Source organism: Athene cunicularia, assembly GCF_003259725.1.
Source record: "Athene cunicularia isolate RWA chromosome 11 unlocalized genomic scaffold, athCun1 chr11_part1, whole genome shotgun sequence".
Taxonomy (NCBI): Eukaryota; Metazoa; Chordata; class Aves; order Strigiformes; family Strigidae; genus Athene; species Athene cunicularia.
The window spans coordinates 4,192,045-4,208,342 of record NW_020799113.1 but is presented as its reverse complement, the minus strand read 5'-3'; the positions used below and the strand labels follow the sequence as shown (position 1 = coordinate 4,208,342).

The 16,298-nt window shown below is 35.2% G+C and overlaps 1 protein-coding gene across 1 annotated transcript in view; it reads left to right on the top strand.

Moving 5' to 3' along the window:
- WWOX (WW domain containing oxidoreductase) overlaps positions 1-16,298 on the top strand; it is a 525,887-nt gene that overhangs the window by 97,436 nt on the left and 412,153 nt on the right. Inside the window, exon 5 of the mRNA XM_026856594.1 lies at positions 13,022-13,110. Coding sequence (XP_026712395.1) covers positions 13,022-13,110 — 89 coding nt within the window. The remainder of the gene's footprint in view (positions 1-13,021; positions 13,111-16,298) is intronic.

The window sequence follows — 16,298 nt, the reverse complement described above, 5'->3', positions numbered from 1 at the left end:
CTAAGAGACAGCTTGAGTATCAAAGAATGTGAAATTTATGCTGGTGAAGAGGAGTATGGATCAGCAATATTTTAGCCAAAGCCATGTAGCTCAGAGAAGGAGCCCTGTGGTTTTGTCCAGGCCATGACCCACTTAATCATTCTACTCTCTGATGCATGAGAACCTCTCTGACTGCTGGAGGGATGGGGAAACAGATTTTTGCTACAAAAATCAACAGCAAAAAATTTTGAAATTTCTTTATTTTCTTTTTCCTCATAGCTTATGAGATGTAAAACTTATGGAAATGATGTGTATGTATGGAAAGATGTTATTAATATTCCCTAAGAGTAACAGTTATTCCAATATAATGGCAACTCCTGCTTTATTCCTCAGCATCATGCATTTTCTTCATTTTGTGATATATTATATGGCTTTTTGGTGTAACTACACTTTTAGATCTTATTGAATAGAATTTATGTGTTGCCTTATAGAAAATTTGCTTCATAATTCATTAATTATTTACTATTACTTGACCTTACAGTACATGAAAAAACCTATCCCATAACTGTAATTTCAATTCTCTCTAGTGTGAAATCAATCACATTCCACATCTTTTATATTATTTAAAATGTGAATGATGAAATTTTCTAATTTTCTTGTGCATTTCTCCTGAGTTACTGAGAACTTTCAAACATTAGTATGTGGGAAATATGCAGGCTGTCCCCTGCAGACCTGGGTGAGCTACTGCTTGTATTGCAAACACTGCAAAACCATTTGCAATGAATGAGCTGTCCCTTTTTGTAAGTGGAACCAGTGGCTCATGCTCAAAAAAGGCAGTCTGGTGCTGTTAAAGGCCAGGAGTATTTTATAAAAATCTGCTTCATATGTGTTTTCTTTGTGTACAAGTAATATTTAGATAAGCACATAGCTTTTAATTAGTGCTTCCTCCCTATCTCTACAACCTGATACACAGATTGTTAATGCTAATGATATCACAGAGTTTCCAGTGCTGGTGGGAACTCTTTGGCAACTGGATAACTGGGGAGTTCACGCTGGATATTTGCGTACCCTCTACTATGTCACTAAGGTGATGTGTATCATGTTTATCTTCACAGTTCAGAAACAATTGATGAATGTTGTGGGAAGTAGCCCGCTGCATACAAGAAAGTGATGGAAGTTGAGTTAGTAATACTGAGCTAGAGTTTCTGATGAGTTTGACAGTGATTTTTGATAATATATGAGTAGATAGAGGAAAAGGAGAAATTAGTAATGCACTTGAGAGTTGGGGGGATACTTTTTTCCTGAAAATTTGCAAGGGAAGTATTATCATAAAGCAAACAGATTTTTGAAGTGACATTTTAAACAATAGAGATATGTTTGTGGAACAAATTACATTTGTACCTCAGCCTGCACGACCATGAAAAAGTCTGTCCTTTGTCCTTGCCAAAAAATCTTATCTCTTAATTCCTCCTCCTTTTGCCTGCGTGTTTGTCCATATTTTTTTTTTACTCTCCAAGACAGTTTATCAACAAAATATACTTTTTCTCCATTATTCTTTCAGTAGTTAACTGCCAAACGTTGTATGTTCTGAAGCATGTCCAGTCTAAAGTATTGCATTTTGTGCAAACTCCTACTTTAGAAACATGTATAATCATATTAAGCAAAAGCCATTCCAGCTATTCACATATACACTTTTATGAAGATCAGATGTAATTGACTATTTAATTTTACTTAAATGACAAAAGCTTTTAAAATATAGGTTTTCCTGATACCCAAGCATAGTTAGGAAAAAAAATCCTGAATATATGTAATATTATACAAGGAAGTAAAGTTAATTATCTTGAAATATACAGTACAGTATATAGACGGAGTTTGGGAAAAAATAGTAAAATGGAAAGTATAATGCTATTTTCCTAAGCCACATTTACTAAATGCAGACTTTTGCAAGGTCAGCAGTTATACTGGAGTTGAGCAGAAATGGCTTCAGTGGCTTTAACTTTACCAGTGCCCTTGATGAGGTGCAGAGTTGTCAGTATTCTCGTAAAATTCCTCAGTGATGGCTTCTTCTGTTCTCTTTATTTCCTTAAGTGAACATCTGTCTAATTGTTCACCTCCATTGCTTTAGTGCTTTCCTCATGCTTTCTCTGTTTCCAGACAATAAACTTTATTTTCTTCATAAGAATTCAGTCTACGCAAGGGTATTAGGCAGCTTGTTTGCACCTTTTAATTTCTGGAAGTTTTCCAGAAGGGCTTTTTGCTGTAGTTCCAATGGGTTCATCAGTGAATCATGTAACATAATGCAGCATTGTGTTTGGGTTTTTATCCGTTACCTTCTGTTTATAAACATCTGCTTGGAAATTTTCTTTTTGAATTTTTTTAATATGTTTTACATTTTTGCATGTGGCATATGGGTAGGATATACAGTAGCTGATATTTTTTCAGGTGTTCAGGTAGGTACAGCCAGCGTTTACCTTAAAATTAGGGAACTAAGTCAAAGCTGCTTGCTTAAAAGGCAAAATTTTAAGGTAGAATATGTGCCAGTTACTTAGCAGTGTAACAATATCCGTTAAATTAAATTATAAATTTAATAATTGAATGACCGCATTAAAAAGTGGTATTAACACTTACGGTTAAGGTTGCAGAACTGCAGAAGGCATCTAAAAAGTCTTTCTGTCCAGTAAAGAGAATACTACTTACAAACTTTGCATGCTGCTTCTCTTCATGTTCAGTTCTTTGTGTTCGGTTTTGCTTTTTTGATGAAGGGGAAAGGCAGTGTTAGTGGGGCTTTTTTTTTTTATTCCCTGCTTCCTCCACCCTCTTATCTATAAAGCGTTTATATCAATCTTGCACACCTATTCTACAGGAAAATATTTAAAGTAGGTTGTTGTTATAATTTTCTTTCTGCTTTGCTTGCTGTGGTGGCAGCACTTCCTTGTTTTGTATGTACAAATACTTGTAAAGATATGAGTTTTAAGGCATATTCTCCATCCTTGTCACTATAATGTTAATTGGCAAGTTGTGTTTAGGAAGTAAATATTCTACTAAGTATAATGATAGGTGACCATCAACTCTCCCACTGTATTGCTGCACCAGACAGTTATTTTCTGGAGTACTTTTGTTATCTAGAGATCAAAATTTTTATTAGAAAATTCCTGTATGATTAGTAAATGAAGATTTCGGAGCTTTTCATGTTGACAGTGCTTAATAAGACACTTGATTTTTGGACTTCATTCACATTGACACCAAAGCCATTTTAAACTTTGTTAATTATTAGAACAATGGGACATGGCCTTCTGACCCCTGCTGTCCGTGTCTGAATGTCATCAGCTTCATGCATCTGTGAAATACGTGGTCTACGCTTCGGTCTCAGATTTTCACACAACCCTGGATTACATTATGTATTTAATGTTGTGTTTGGGTTTATATGTGTTGCTGATTACAAGTAGAACAAAATGGTTCCTAAGGCGGGCCACGTTTTCACAGAAATTTAATTCCAGTCTTTGTGTTTATTTTGTTCATACTTTGTCACACAATCTTTATTTTTTTTTTTTTTAGAAAAAAGTACAGAAAAACTTCCTCCTTTTGTAATCACAAATCAAGTGGCATAATGGCACGTTTCCTTATTCTAGTACTGTTCAAATATGCCTGATACTTTCTTGTGCATGCAGAAAGACAATATTTTTCTTCAAGACTATATTGTGTATAGTGAGTGTATATTAAGAACCTGGTCCTGCCAACCCTTATTTGTTCAAGAAATCTTTACTAATATGATTCAGTCCTTTTATTTCACTTTCTAAAATTACATACATAGCAATACGACCATTTTCAATGTCTCTCTTAGCTAGGGAACGCGAACAGTTGTGCAAACAAAAGAATTTGTATGTGTGTTTGGTTTTCTTGAGGATACTGTTCTGTAAGATATCTATATTATATTATTTAAAGCTAGGCGACTGTAACCATGAACTGCCAATTAAAATGTGTTAATAGCTAATTATTCACTTCTTTCGTTTCTTTGTCTCATGTATTTATTTCTGCTTACATTGAAACATCCTGAAATTATTCACGGTTCAGGAAGTGAATGACTTTTAACCATTTTGATATTTTCCTAGTATTAAGAGTGGGGGTAAGGATCTTTGCCTTAAATCTGTTGGTAAGCTTTGACGTACTTCAAAACAGCTGCAATGCGTTTGTAAACCTGCAGACGTCACTATTCTGCCAATTAATTGTGCTGCACTGAATGTTCATCTAGCACTGTGACCACATTTAAAATATATGTTGCTTCCATCTAGCAATTACAGTACTTTGTTTTTAATCTAGAACAATTTCATCAGATTTATTTTAATATTGTTACTTCATTTTCAGCATTCCACTAAAGGATCTAGTATGTTTTCCTTTTAACTTGTATAAGCCATGTCCTAAGACTGTCTTTAATTATTAGTTATTGTTGTTTCAATACAGATTTATGAACTATTTATTTTGTGTCATATAACATACCATTTTTAAGCAACATTTTTCAATCTGAACACAGCTTCCAGGAGGGCAAGCTGCCCAGAACATCAGTGATCTCACACTTATTACTTTGTGTCATATATAATCTTGTTTTTTCCTGCAACAAATAAATCTTTGGGCCTCCCTGCAAAAAACATTTGTGGTTACAGTATAATAAAAATAAACCGTTTGTCGTGACTGCAGCTGACATTTATCAGCCTATTTGTGGGTGCTCTTTCTCTCTCTGTATAATACAGAACATAATTTGTCACTTTGTAAATACATTCCAGCCTAAATCCCTGCCAGCATCTGTTAGTGTTTGAAGGATTAATGCACTGCACAGTGCATGTCTGCACTTCCAGGCAACAACATAGCTTATGATTATGGATCATGAGAGAACAGGGAAAAGGGTTTCTTTTTGTATTTACTTAAACATTGTTGCCCTTTTGACCATCACGCTTTTCTCCTCTTGTTTGTCATCTGTAGTAGGGATGCTAACTTTTCCTCTGTGTGTAAAAACTGTATGTGAAATCCAGCTGTAAGTTTTATACATCGGTGTATGTGTAGTTGTACATATAACACAACACATCTTTAATTTTACGAATAATTGATACCAACGATGTATTGCAGTTGGGATATTACTGGTTTAGTCTGTTTAAAAACACTTTTTTCTTCCAGCCTCTGCCATTTCCAAGAAATCTACAACCATATTTGCCTCCTATATTGTGTATTTCTCAGCAACTCCTAAACTGGGTTTATTTAATCTTAAAAACTTCTAATTGAGGAAGTTTTTAAAAGGAAACAAAGTCTGTAGCTTCTGAATTGTCCCAATGCTGTTTGCCTTGTTGCTGTTTTTGAAAATGTATTCTGCTATCACTTCAAATCTTGCAGAATGAAAAGAATTGAAAGCATTTGAATAGGAGGCTCTCCACAGCTGAGATTCTGTTACATGTTCCCAGGCTCCCTTGATTATTCTGTAAACAAGAAGATATGTTTATTAGAATAGTAAACTATATATGTGTAATATATTGCCAAGATTATTTGAGATTCCCTATGATAAATTCAAATGAGCTTTACAGGAACGGGTGTTTGGAGACGGAAAGAAGTGATCTATATCCAGGGAAAGAAAAAATTCCAGCTAAAAGTATGCTCCCAAGTAAATACCCACAGTTCATGTACATTAGCAGCTAAACAAATTCCTATTGCCAAAACCTATGGTAGTTTGTGTTTGGTTTTTTTTTTTTTTTAAATGCATGTAATTTCTTGTTATTGAAGCAGATGTATATTGCCTGCAAAGGAACCATGTGCATCCAGGAAAAATCGGAGACATTTGGAGCCTACAAATCGAAGTATTCTGAAATTATACTCTAGTAATTTTTGTCTGTGTGGTTTTGTTCTCTCTGGTTAAGGAATAAATAATTTTTAAAATGTCCTTAGGAGACTGACTCCTCTTACACATTTTAAGCATGATTTAGGTGGCATAGTGTACCTCACTGAAGATATTAATTTCAGAAAGATGCAGGTATTTTTCCTTTTTTACTTTATCTTCAGAAGATATAAAAGGCCAAATGTACAAATATATTGATCTAAGAGTTAACTAATATAAAGATTGTGAAATAGCATTATTGCTTATTATACTGCTATTTATTACAGAAAATTTATAAAAATATATTAAGATCTGAAAAATGAAGCAACCGTAAAGAAATGAATGAGTGTTTTTTGCATCTTTTTATGTGTAGACATTTACTAATAGAAAGAGATACAGCTTTAAAGTTATTGGGGAGTTTAAATTCTTTATTACAGTGACCAAGAAAGCCCTTTCATACCCATATTAAATATACAAACTACACCTCGAGACTTTAGTCACGTTGTTGTATTTGTGACATAGATTTTAAATTATAGGTAAATTAAGTATTTGGAAGGAGGAAAGATATTGCTGTGAATAGTGATTTGTTTAAATGTGAGGTCCAAATGCCAGGTTGGTATATGGCATCCTCGGAAACTTCACTCCTTTATATCAGGTCGTTTTCATCACTCTTCCATGTGTCTCATCTTCAGAATTTCAACAGCTTATTTGTTGCCTATATATATAATCTCTAGCTAAAGGAGGATCCAAACTTCTCTGTTGCTTTTATAACCCAGTGGAGCTCAACAGTTAAATTTCCAGTTCGGGTGTCTGTTCTAGACTATCATGTGTGGGGAACTGCCATTGCAACTTTAAGACGTTAATTTGCAGCACAACCCTACTACAGTTTGAGGGCTTCAGGTTTTTCTGAAGAAGCCTCTGAGTTGTAAATGATGCCAGAAAGATAAACGCTGTTCTCTGCTGAACATCCATAAATGTTCTGGAGAAGGGATGGGTACAATGAAAATAATATTCACAATAGTTATGATAATTCATTCTTCATGATAAAATGTAGGTCCAGGGATGATCGGTAATCCTAGGAATTTGCAGGCTCATACTGACCCACTAGGTCTTTATATATATGCTATTCACTTGACTGGCATGAAGGCAACCCCTACAGTAATTCCATGTTTGTGAAGAACATGAAGTACTAGGCTTTACAAAATCAGATTTTGGGAGAGCTCACACACAGCATGAAAACATGTTTGAACAGGATTGAGTAAGATGAATAGTGGAAAAACTTACACCAGTGTATTGCAACCAAAACACAGGCAAAACAAACATGTTGGGAAATAGTATAACCAAGTATTACTAACTAAATTTTCTTTATTTAAAGAAAATCCTTTTCATCTCTGATTTTCATGAAGAATCACAATTAGTCCCAGCTATTTGCTTGTACGTCGCATAAATGGGTTAATAATATTTAGCAAATTGGTTTGTGCCATGTACCTTGCATGAAGTTAGTGAAAATTTGAAAGTATTGCATAGAAATTGTAGTGGGATGGAGGGGAGGGAAAAACAGAAAAATGGGTGTAAAAATGTTCCACCATGATGTCTTCTTATTAATGTATAACAAGTGTAGCAGAAGAACATTTTATTAAAGCACCTGGCATGTATGTTGGATTACTCTTAAGGCAGTATGATTCATCTGCCCCAATCAGTTCCACGAGAAGTAGCTGCATAGCATTCAGAGCACACAACAAGATGAAGCTGGCCTTACATAAATACAGTTTTGCATGAAGTACCAAATGTTGACTACATTAGGGACAATAATACTTACGGTCCTAATCCTGAGTGAAAGCCTTTTTCCCTATTATGTACCTCCATAAATAGTGCATGGCACTGGCTATTGACTGTCATAAGCTGTGTGTCAAATTGTCAGATGTGCTTCTAAAAGATCCTCTACTTTGTCCTCAACATGAAAATATGGGTTCATCTGCGCATTGCTTGTTATATGCTGAGTTTCGGTTATTTGATTACCTATTTCAATATAATTCCACAGACTTTTCATCAGCTTTGATGTCAAATTCTTTTTTTCCTGAAGATTTTGTTTCTCACGCTGCATATAAGAACTATTTGAATTCCAAGATGATGTCATCAGAATTTTTCTTTGTTAAATTAAACTGCTTTTTACCAATTTATTGTATTTTCAGTTCCTCAAAGTCAGATATTTTTGTTGTTGTGCTATGTATTCAGTATTGAGTTAAGAACTTTTAAATATTGAAGATATATTCACACAATATTTTTTGAGAGTAAAATTATACAGTAAATTATCTAGTGTCCACTATGTTACATTTTAAATAGGCCCTTACAAAACGACTTGTACATACATAAGATACAGGGGCTACAGCATATTTATTAAGACTCTTCAACTCTGTATGAAACTGGAGCAGTCAGAAGTAATGGTGTCTGCTGAAAGATTCTTTATCATATGAATTTACTTTTAGTCATCTATTATTTATTTCAGCTATTTTATATGCCATTATAATAAATATTATGACAGAGAAAGCTTTTATGCTTCAACTTATTGTACTGCTCTTCACTTCCTTGCAATCCTTCAGGAAAATGTAGCTATGCTTTACCTATATTTAACGTAAATCATCACTTACATTTGAATGAAAAATTCACTATGAAAAAAGGCTCCTTCTTCAATACCAAGACACAAATGCACAATCATGTTTACTGCCAAACTACTCTGCCATGCAGTGTTCATTTTTAAACAGTTTTTAAGCTGTAAAGTGAGTACATTGCATATAGTGAAACTGCTTGCTTTCTGGATGTTTTCACTTTCTTGTTAGTTTCTGGCTCAATAAGCATTTTTCTAGCATAAGTGCAAAATATAACCAATTGCACTTAAGTGTTTTTAATATTTTTTTCTCCAATAGGGAGCAGCTTACATGCAAAACTAAACAAACTGTCGGAGTAATGAAACTTACCTGAAAATATGGATTAAATGCTTTTAGAACAGGGCATAAAATCATGAAATACAAGATAAATTTTTTTCTTTGCACTTTTCAAAAATGTTGTTGTGGTGTGTTTAGAAGAGGACTTGTTTGGAAGCAGAGAATGATCCACCTCCCTCTGTTTCCTCAAAGGCAGGATGTTGGTGCCTAGACATTGTGAGCCTGGAACTGCTCTTCGGGCTTCATGAAATACATCTCAAAAGCACAGTTTCAGCAGGTTCTAGCTGACCTTGTTTTCACAAGGTTCAGTAGACAGCGGAAGCATATCTGCCTCTTGTGTCTCTTCTCCAGTTGACCAGTTTGCAAAGCTGGTCTGAATCTAGTCGTGAAAGTGGATTTGGACACCAGCAGAACATCTGTCCCAGGGATCTGCAGCGAGGGCACCAGCTCATTTTGCACAGGCTCTCAGCAGCACCACGTAGTAATGATCCTGTGATTTAGAATTGAGCTCTTTAAATTATTCTACACTCATTCTTTTATTTAGTTCCCCCTTAAATGATGTACTTGAAAATAAAGTAGTAGAGGGAGCATTAATATTTTTTGTTGATTTAATTTTAAATATTCTGGAGTCTTCTGCCTTAGTGTGTTGATTTTACGATGTCAGTTTTAAGACTGTCTTCTGTATTTGGGAAAGTGACAAGTCCCATTTAAGATTTCACAACATAAAATGAGGCATAATTCAGTACTGAAAATATGTGAAGTGAAATGGTGAGAGACATCAGCATAATACAATTATGACACATTAGATCAGGATTTGCAGCATACCATTAACAATCAGTTCTGACTGTGGATTACAATTACAGTTATGATGCCTTTTAGCAAAAATGGTTTTTAGTTTTATTTTTTATTAAAAAAAAAGTTTTCTTTTTCTATATATACCACAATATGTGCTACCTATGCTTTGAGGGAGAGAAAATGTTATTACAAAAGGTAATACTGAGCTAGTGTAAGAAAACAAACAAAAAACCTTCTACTTGTCATTGATTTGAGATATTATTACATTATTAAGAACACGCCTTGCAAGTATATTGCCTCATTCGTAGCTTTTTTAAAAGAAATTGTGAGATAGAAGAAAGAGTTGAAAAATCTGAAATGAAAATTATTTGATACTAAAGGCTTAGCATTTCATGTTCTTGAGCTATAGTAGCAACTGGCTGTCTACAAAATACCTTTGTGGAGTAAGAGGTGCTTGAAGCTCAGTTCAAAAAGGAGAATCTGAAACAGAAAAGTTGGGGAACTTGTGTAAGATCATGGTATGTAAACTGATTCCTCCCCCAGTTACTGGTTGGGGAAAATACTGACGCTTGGCTTTTTGCACGCCTTCCAAAGCTGAGGTGGCAAGTTCTGATCTGAGCCCTTCGGGCGTCACGTGCTCCAGTTTCTCCTGTGAGGAAAACAGAGCAAATGGTTGTCTCTGTGCTCAGTATGTACTGTGTGTATGTGAAGGAAATACAGACTGTTACCATCAGGTTTTTAAAAAGCAAAAGCAGGAGAAAGTTGAAAAAAAAATTATTTTGCCATTTGCCTTTCCTGACCTATTCAGTGGAGAAAATGACTAAAACCATCCATTTTTCCTTCTCCATTTTTTTCTTTTTCAGGTCATTTTAGATACAGTTTCCTGAATTTCTTAACAAATGTTTTATTTGTCTTTTTATGTAACTGTATGTGTATCAAAGCTAACAGAAAAAAAGGAGAGGTAGTGTTAAAATATTTAAAATAAATCATCTTACTGACTGAAGTAAGTGAAGTATGAATAGAAAGGTGCTCTCATTTCATTGATGGAACTGGTACAGAAGAAACATAATTATAGTTTACATTTGCAATCTAACAGTCAACCATTTATCACTTTCAGTAATTTATTTCTGATTTTTAAATTTCTGATTTTTACATTTTCAATATATTAATCCACAAAACCAGGCCAATTGTAGTCTGTTTAAACTGTATTTCCGAAAGTATTTTGAAGGCATCACACTTTTTTTTTTTTTCTTTTGGATCTGAAATACACAGACACCTCTCTTCTGTTCCTGGAATCATTAGGAGAAGCCTAACACGTGACCCCAAGGGGCAAAGTATTACCTGAGTAATATAGCGTGGACTTGAGTGTGTCCCCAAGAGGACAGTAGCTAACAGCTTGTGGTATGGTCTGTTGAACTACTTGATTTTTTTTTTTTTTTTTTTTGACCCCCTTTATGTCCCTGTATTTGTAGCATTCTTGTCCTTTTACCCCTGGGAGAGACAAAAGAATGTTTCAACTGAAGAAAGCAGAAGCAAAATAAACCAGACTATGCACGCTACTTCTTGATTAAGTAAAGAGCTTTGAACTCTAAAGTTGAAGAGGAGTTGTTACGGAGCTCTGTTGTATAATGCAAGGCAGCCAGCCTTTCTCAAGTCTCTGACCATCAAACAGAAGAAAATATTTACCCAGTGGGGCAAATTGAATTCAAGAATGATGTGCATCTTGTAAGGGTAAAAAAAGTTTTCGTACCAAAGTTTGGTTTAGCATTTTCAGACTCCAACAAGTGATACTTCCTATGGGAACGGAACCTGTTGAAATTTTAGTTGTATTTATTTTGCTGTCCTGACAAGTCTGGCTGGAGTGGGACAGAAGGAATTTGAGTGACATTCTGTTTAAACCCAACCTGTAAGGTAATTGTAGCAGGCAGAATGGGTGCTAGCAAAATAGAGAACAGATGTAGGGAGAAGAGTACCAGATGTAATGAAACACAGAGACCAGATGAATTGCTTGCACTTGGGAGACAATGGGAGCACTCTTCTTGGTTTCCTCCTGAGCTGGCACGCGTGCTGCTTCCTTTTCGTTCCGCCAGAAATACTCGCTGTATATCCTTGTAAGCACAGTAGATCCCCCGTTGCACCATGGTGCTAACAATGCTCCTATCGCCTCTCCACTGAAATCCTGCCTTTGATTGCATAGTGCCACGGTATCTGCTCCATCTTTTTCTTTTAGTGGTGCTAATGTCCAGTCTGAGCTGTACATAAGCATAGGTAGCGTGTTGGAATTACATGAAGGGTCCATTTAATTTCTTCTTTGTTGAATTAGCTAAGCAGAGCGGACTGAAGTTAACACGTTTTGGGGGAAGTACAGGGCTTTTGCCAGCCTTCTTTTGTGTCCCAGAGAGTTTAGGTGGTGATGGGCAGCAGTGAGTCTTAAAGTGAGGGTGAGCACATATACACATGTTCGTAATTCCTTAGGGTATCTACGTGACATGTATGTCATGGTGGTTACTATTTTGCAGAGGATCATAGGTATCTTAAAGTATAGGAAGACCTAAAGACAACTGTTGGATGATGTGCTGCAGTCAAATGAAAGCTCGTTCAGAACTGTGGCTCGAAGGAACCACAGTCTACTCGATTCTGTGATGACTTTCACTTTAGTGGTTCCAATTAAAAGAGATTTTTGCTTCATTTTGTCCTGAGATTTGAAGTGTAAGCATTTCAAAAGATGTGAGAACAGGGATCTTAAAGCTGAAAGTACTGAGAAGAGTTGTTTTGGTTGTGGCTAAGGTATAGCACCTGCATGTTAACCTGTCATTTTGTGGGACTGCACGTCCTCTTCTAGGTGAAAAGTTGGTTTTAAGTACATACATAATTTCTTTAGAAGATATTATGCACTCGTAAACTCTTACTATGTGAAAAAGTGTGTAGGCTGATCAGTTGGGTTTTATACTAATTTTAGCCTGTCTTTTGTATCACCTGCTCCGAATAACAGATTGTTTTGGGTTAATAACGTGCAAGTTTGAATTCAACTGGGCATTTTTCTACTGGTACGGTATATAAAGTACTCCATGCATTGAGAATAGTGCTTACTCTACTTTTTATTTCATGAGTTATATAAGTTTCACCAGCAAAATAGAAGAAAAAAAGATATATTAACCTTAATGCTACCTTGTGTCAATTCACTGTATTATATAAAGCCGTGTTACGTTAGAGTATGTTTTTAGCAGAACCACAAAATTGCAATGCTACTTTTGGCACTAAATGTTGTGCTTGTCCCTTCTTCTTGATGATTTGTATTCACTTAGGGGTTATAATGTTAAACAAGGGAATCAGACAAGTTTCATAACACATGTACTGTAACATGATACTGTGAACTAAACTTGCTGTTATTTATCTTTTTTCTTTTTTTTTTTTTCTTTTTTTTTTTTTTTTTAATTTTCTCTTGCTCCAGCATAAAGCCAAGGTAGAAGCAATGACCTTAGACCTTGCTTCTCTTCAGAGTGTGCAGCACTTTGCTGAAGCATTCAAATCCAAGAATGTGTAAGTATCAGAAAATTACGTGTAGTAATTTCTTGTTATTTTAATGTCTTTATCAGCTGAGCACAGTTGGCAGAATTCACCATAGTTGGACTGATCAGCAACTACAGTTAATGAATAATCTTTTCACAGGATTTTTTTTTTTAAATTTAAATTAAAGATCATTTGTTTTCCTCTTAAAAAAAATAAATTACAGATCTTTTATTATTCCGTGTGTAGCCCCGGCTTTAAAGGGGGTATTGATACCCCTGTGGCTTTTGAAAAAGGCCAAAGCTGCACTGCATGAGAAACAGCTCAGGCAATTTTTATCAGTTTTGCAGTGGTTTGGAAGAGGTCAGGGATGAGCAATTAGTGCTCTCCTTGTCTTACTTCCTTTTATAACCTTTTCTCTCTCTTTTTTTAATCTTTAAAGCATTAAAAAAAAATAGCCCTATGAGCCAAAAAAAAAAAAAAAAAAAAAAAGAAAAAGGGGGAGAGGGATGATAATGACATCACTTAACAATAGACAGATTTATATGGAGATAATCAGGTTAGCTCCCAAAGGGTTTGTTTAATTTAGCTTAAACAGAACAATGAATCTTTAAACTGAAGAAATGATTTGAAATATTTAAGTGCCAGCTCTTGACAGTAAATTCCACGCTTTGTGCCTTTATCCACAGTTTGACCCATTGATTTTTGGGAGTATTCAAACTTAGATTTTTTCTGAAAATATTTCTGTAACACATATACATCTTACTGTACTCCTCAAGAGAATATGGCCTCTTAGACAGCTTTGAAAATATATTGTCACAGGGCAAACATATAACAAAGAATGTTTTTTCGTTTTGATACTGCCAAACCTAAATCTCACATGGATAGACAGATGACATTTTAGTACTTATAGGTCTTTTAGATTCAAAGAATTGTCAAAACTGACTTCTAGCCTTAGTTCCTTTACTGCCAAAATCCTTGGTAACAATATTTTCTTATCATATATCATCTTCATATCTTAAAACTTACTTGAAATAGAAAGACAAATCCTTGTAGTATTTCTGCTTTAATGCTAACTTGGTCTCATAAGAACAGTAAGTGTTTTAATTTAGTTTCTTTATGCTTTTAATGTGCTACATTTCTTTAAAAACTATATGATACAGTAAAAAGTTAAAACTACCCTTCTTCTAAATGAAGCTCTTGATTTGTGTATTGCAGATCATATCATGGTCATCCTAGCTAGTCCATTTGGTAGGCATGTTTATAAATCCTTAGGAGTGAACATGCTTAAATCATTTTTTGCCAGAGAACTTAGAAAATGAGAAGATACAGAATCAGTGAAGATATAGAATCAGTAAAACCTGTCTTACTTTTGTTGGCATACACTGTTTTACCAGAGTAAGTCTGTTAAGCTATGTTGTCAGTGATAGACAGGTTGTACTAATGTTTCACTCATTTTATTTGGAAACATTTTAGTAATAGACAGCAGTTATAACCTCTGCCTTGCCTTCAGATATTTCATTTCTGTCTCGAATCTGTGCTCAGATCTGTGTGTTTGTCTGTCAGGACTACTCCAAGCATTATAGGAAAGTCTAAGGTCTGTATCTGTTGTGAGACTTTTGCGGTTTTGACCAAAATGAATTTCCAGTTCTATTTAGTTTAAAGTCTTGGGCTGGATGGAAACCAGACCCCACGCACTGCCTGTAGCAGTAGATCTTTTATCTGATACAAATACAGATGAGTTATCTTACAGTCATCTGCACTGGCAGGAGAATGGACTGGAAGAGCTGCTAGGTCTTTCTGGCTGTGATGTTTTGTGATTTAACTGTCTGGATATAGTCAGAAAAGCAATTATATGGCAGTAGCACCTTATTACTACAATGCTAACCCCGTGTGTTTTCCAGCCCTAATGTACATTAACTACTTTTGTCTCTTCATTTATTTGTTTTCCTGTCGTGTCCAGAGGCTTTTGTCAGATCAGTGATTCCTTTGCATTTGTAGCTTTGTGAACAGTTGAAATAAAGCCTTACAGGCTTTGGTGACAGACTGACTCTTGTTCTTTATGGTTTGGCAAGTTTGTCAGCTGGGAGCCTCACCTTCTTAGAAGGCTTTGCTATCTCTTATTTCATGCACCTGTAGGAGAAGGCATATGGCTCATACCCTCTCCCCTGTTCCCATGAAGTAGCTGTAAGTCCTGTTAGTGAGCATAGGAAATACATTACGAGTATAGTTTTCTTTCTTATAAAACCTCTTACAATTTTTTTTTAACAATAAAGTAGTAGGAAGAACAAATAAGTGTTTGGGTTTTTTCTAAACAAAACTATCATTTGAATTCGGAGTTGTATAGATCTTGATTTCTGGAAGAAAAACAATAAAGTGCGAAGGAGAAATTTTATATGAACACACATTTTAGTAAAGATTATTATTTTTATTTCTCACAACATGTTATGTGAAGAGGCCTTTAGTATTCAGTGGTGAACATCTTAAATTTCTGGGCACAGATAGCTTTATTTTCAGTTTAATTTCTCCAGTCCACTGTTGCTTTCTGGGGCACTTTGGTATTCTGCAGAATCTGCTGGTCTTGGTGACACATGACCTCATAACTACAAATGTTTAAAATAGAGAATAGATTCACTTGTCTTTTGAAATTCTGCTTTTTTGAGACACTTTGTGGCTCTAGGTACTATTTTTTGTCAGCATATATGAGGGTGTACTCATAGTCACATCACAGCCTAGGAGCCAGTTCTTCCCTCGTTGATGGCTATTGGAAAAGAGTCTTCATGGACTGTTTCAGATCTCTTCCTGGATGAGAAAACTAAAACTACTCGAGAAAAAGGATCCCTAAATTTCATTGAGTTAAAACATCAAAACCTATTATAGCTGGGGAAGGTGGTGGTGGTGGTATTGCAGGGAGCAGAGGGAAACTTGCTGAGATTGTAGATCTCTTACCTTGATCAAATAACCTGTAGAGAAAAAAAACAGCCTTCTTGAATGCGCTTGAGAATCTGAGAGATTGTTGAAACTACATGAAGAATGAAGAAATGTCATCCTCTGCTCAGCAGGAATTTAACAGGGGCTGGCTGTGTACAGAAACAAGTGATGCAACAGAGGGAGCATTGAGAAAAACATAAATAATAAATGGAAGGAAAGAGTTACTGTGAAAAGAAACATTTAATATAAATTGGAGTAGTACTTAAGAAGCTAAGAAGGCTTCCTTGTTT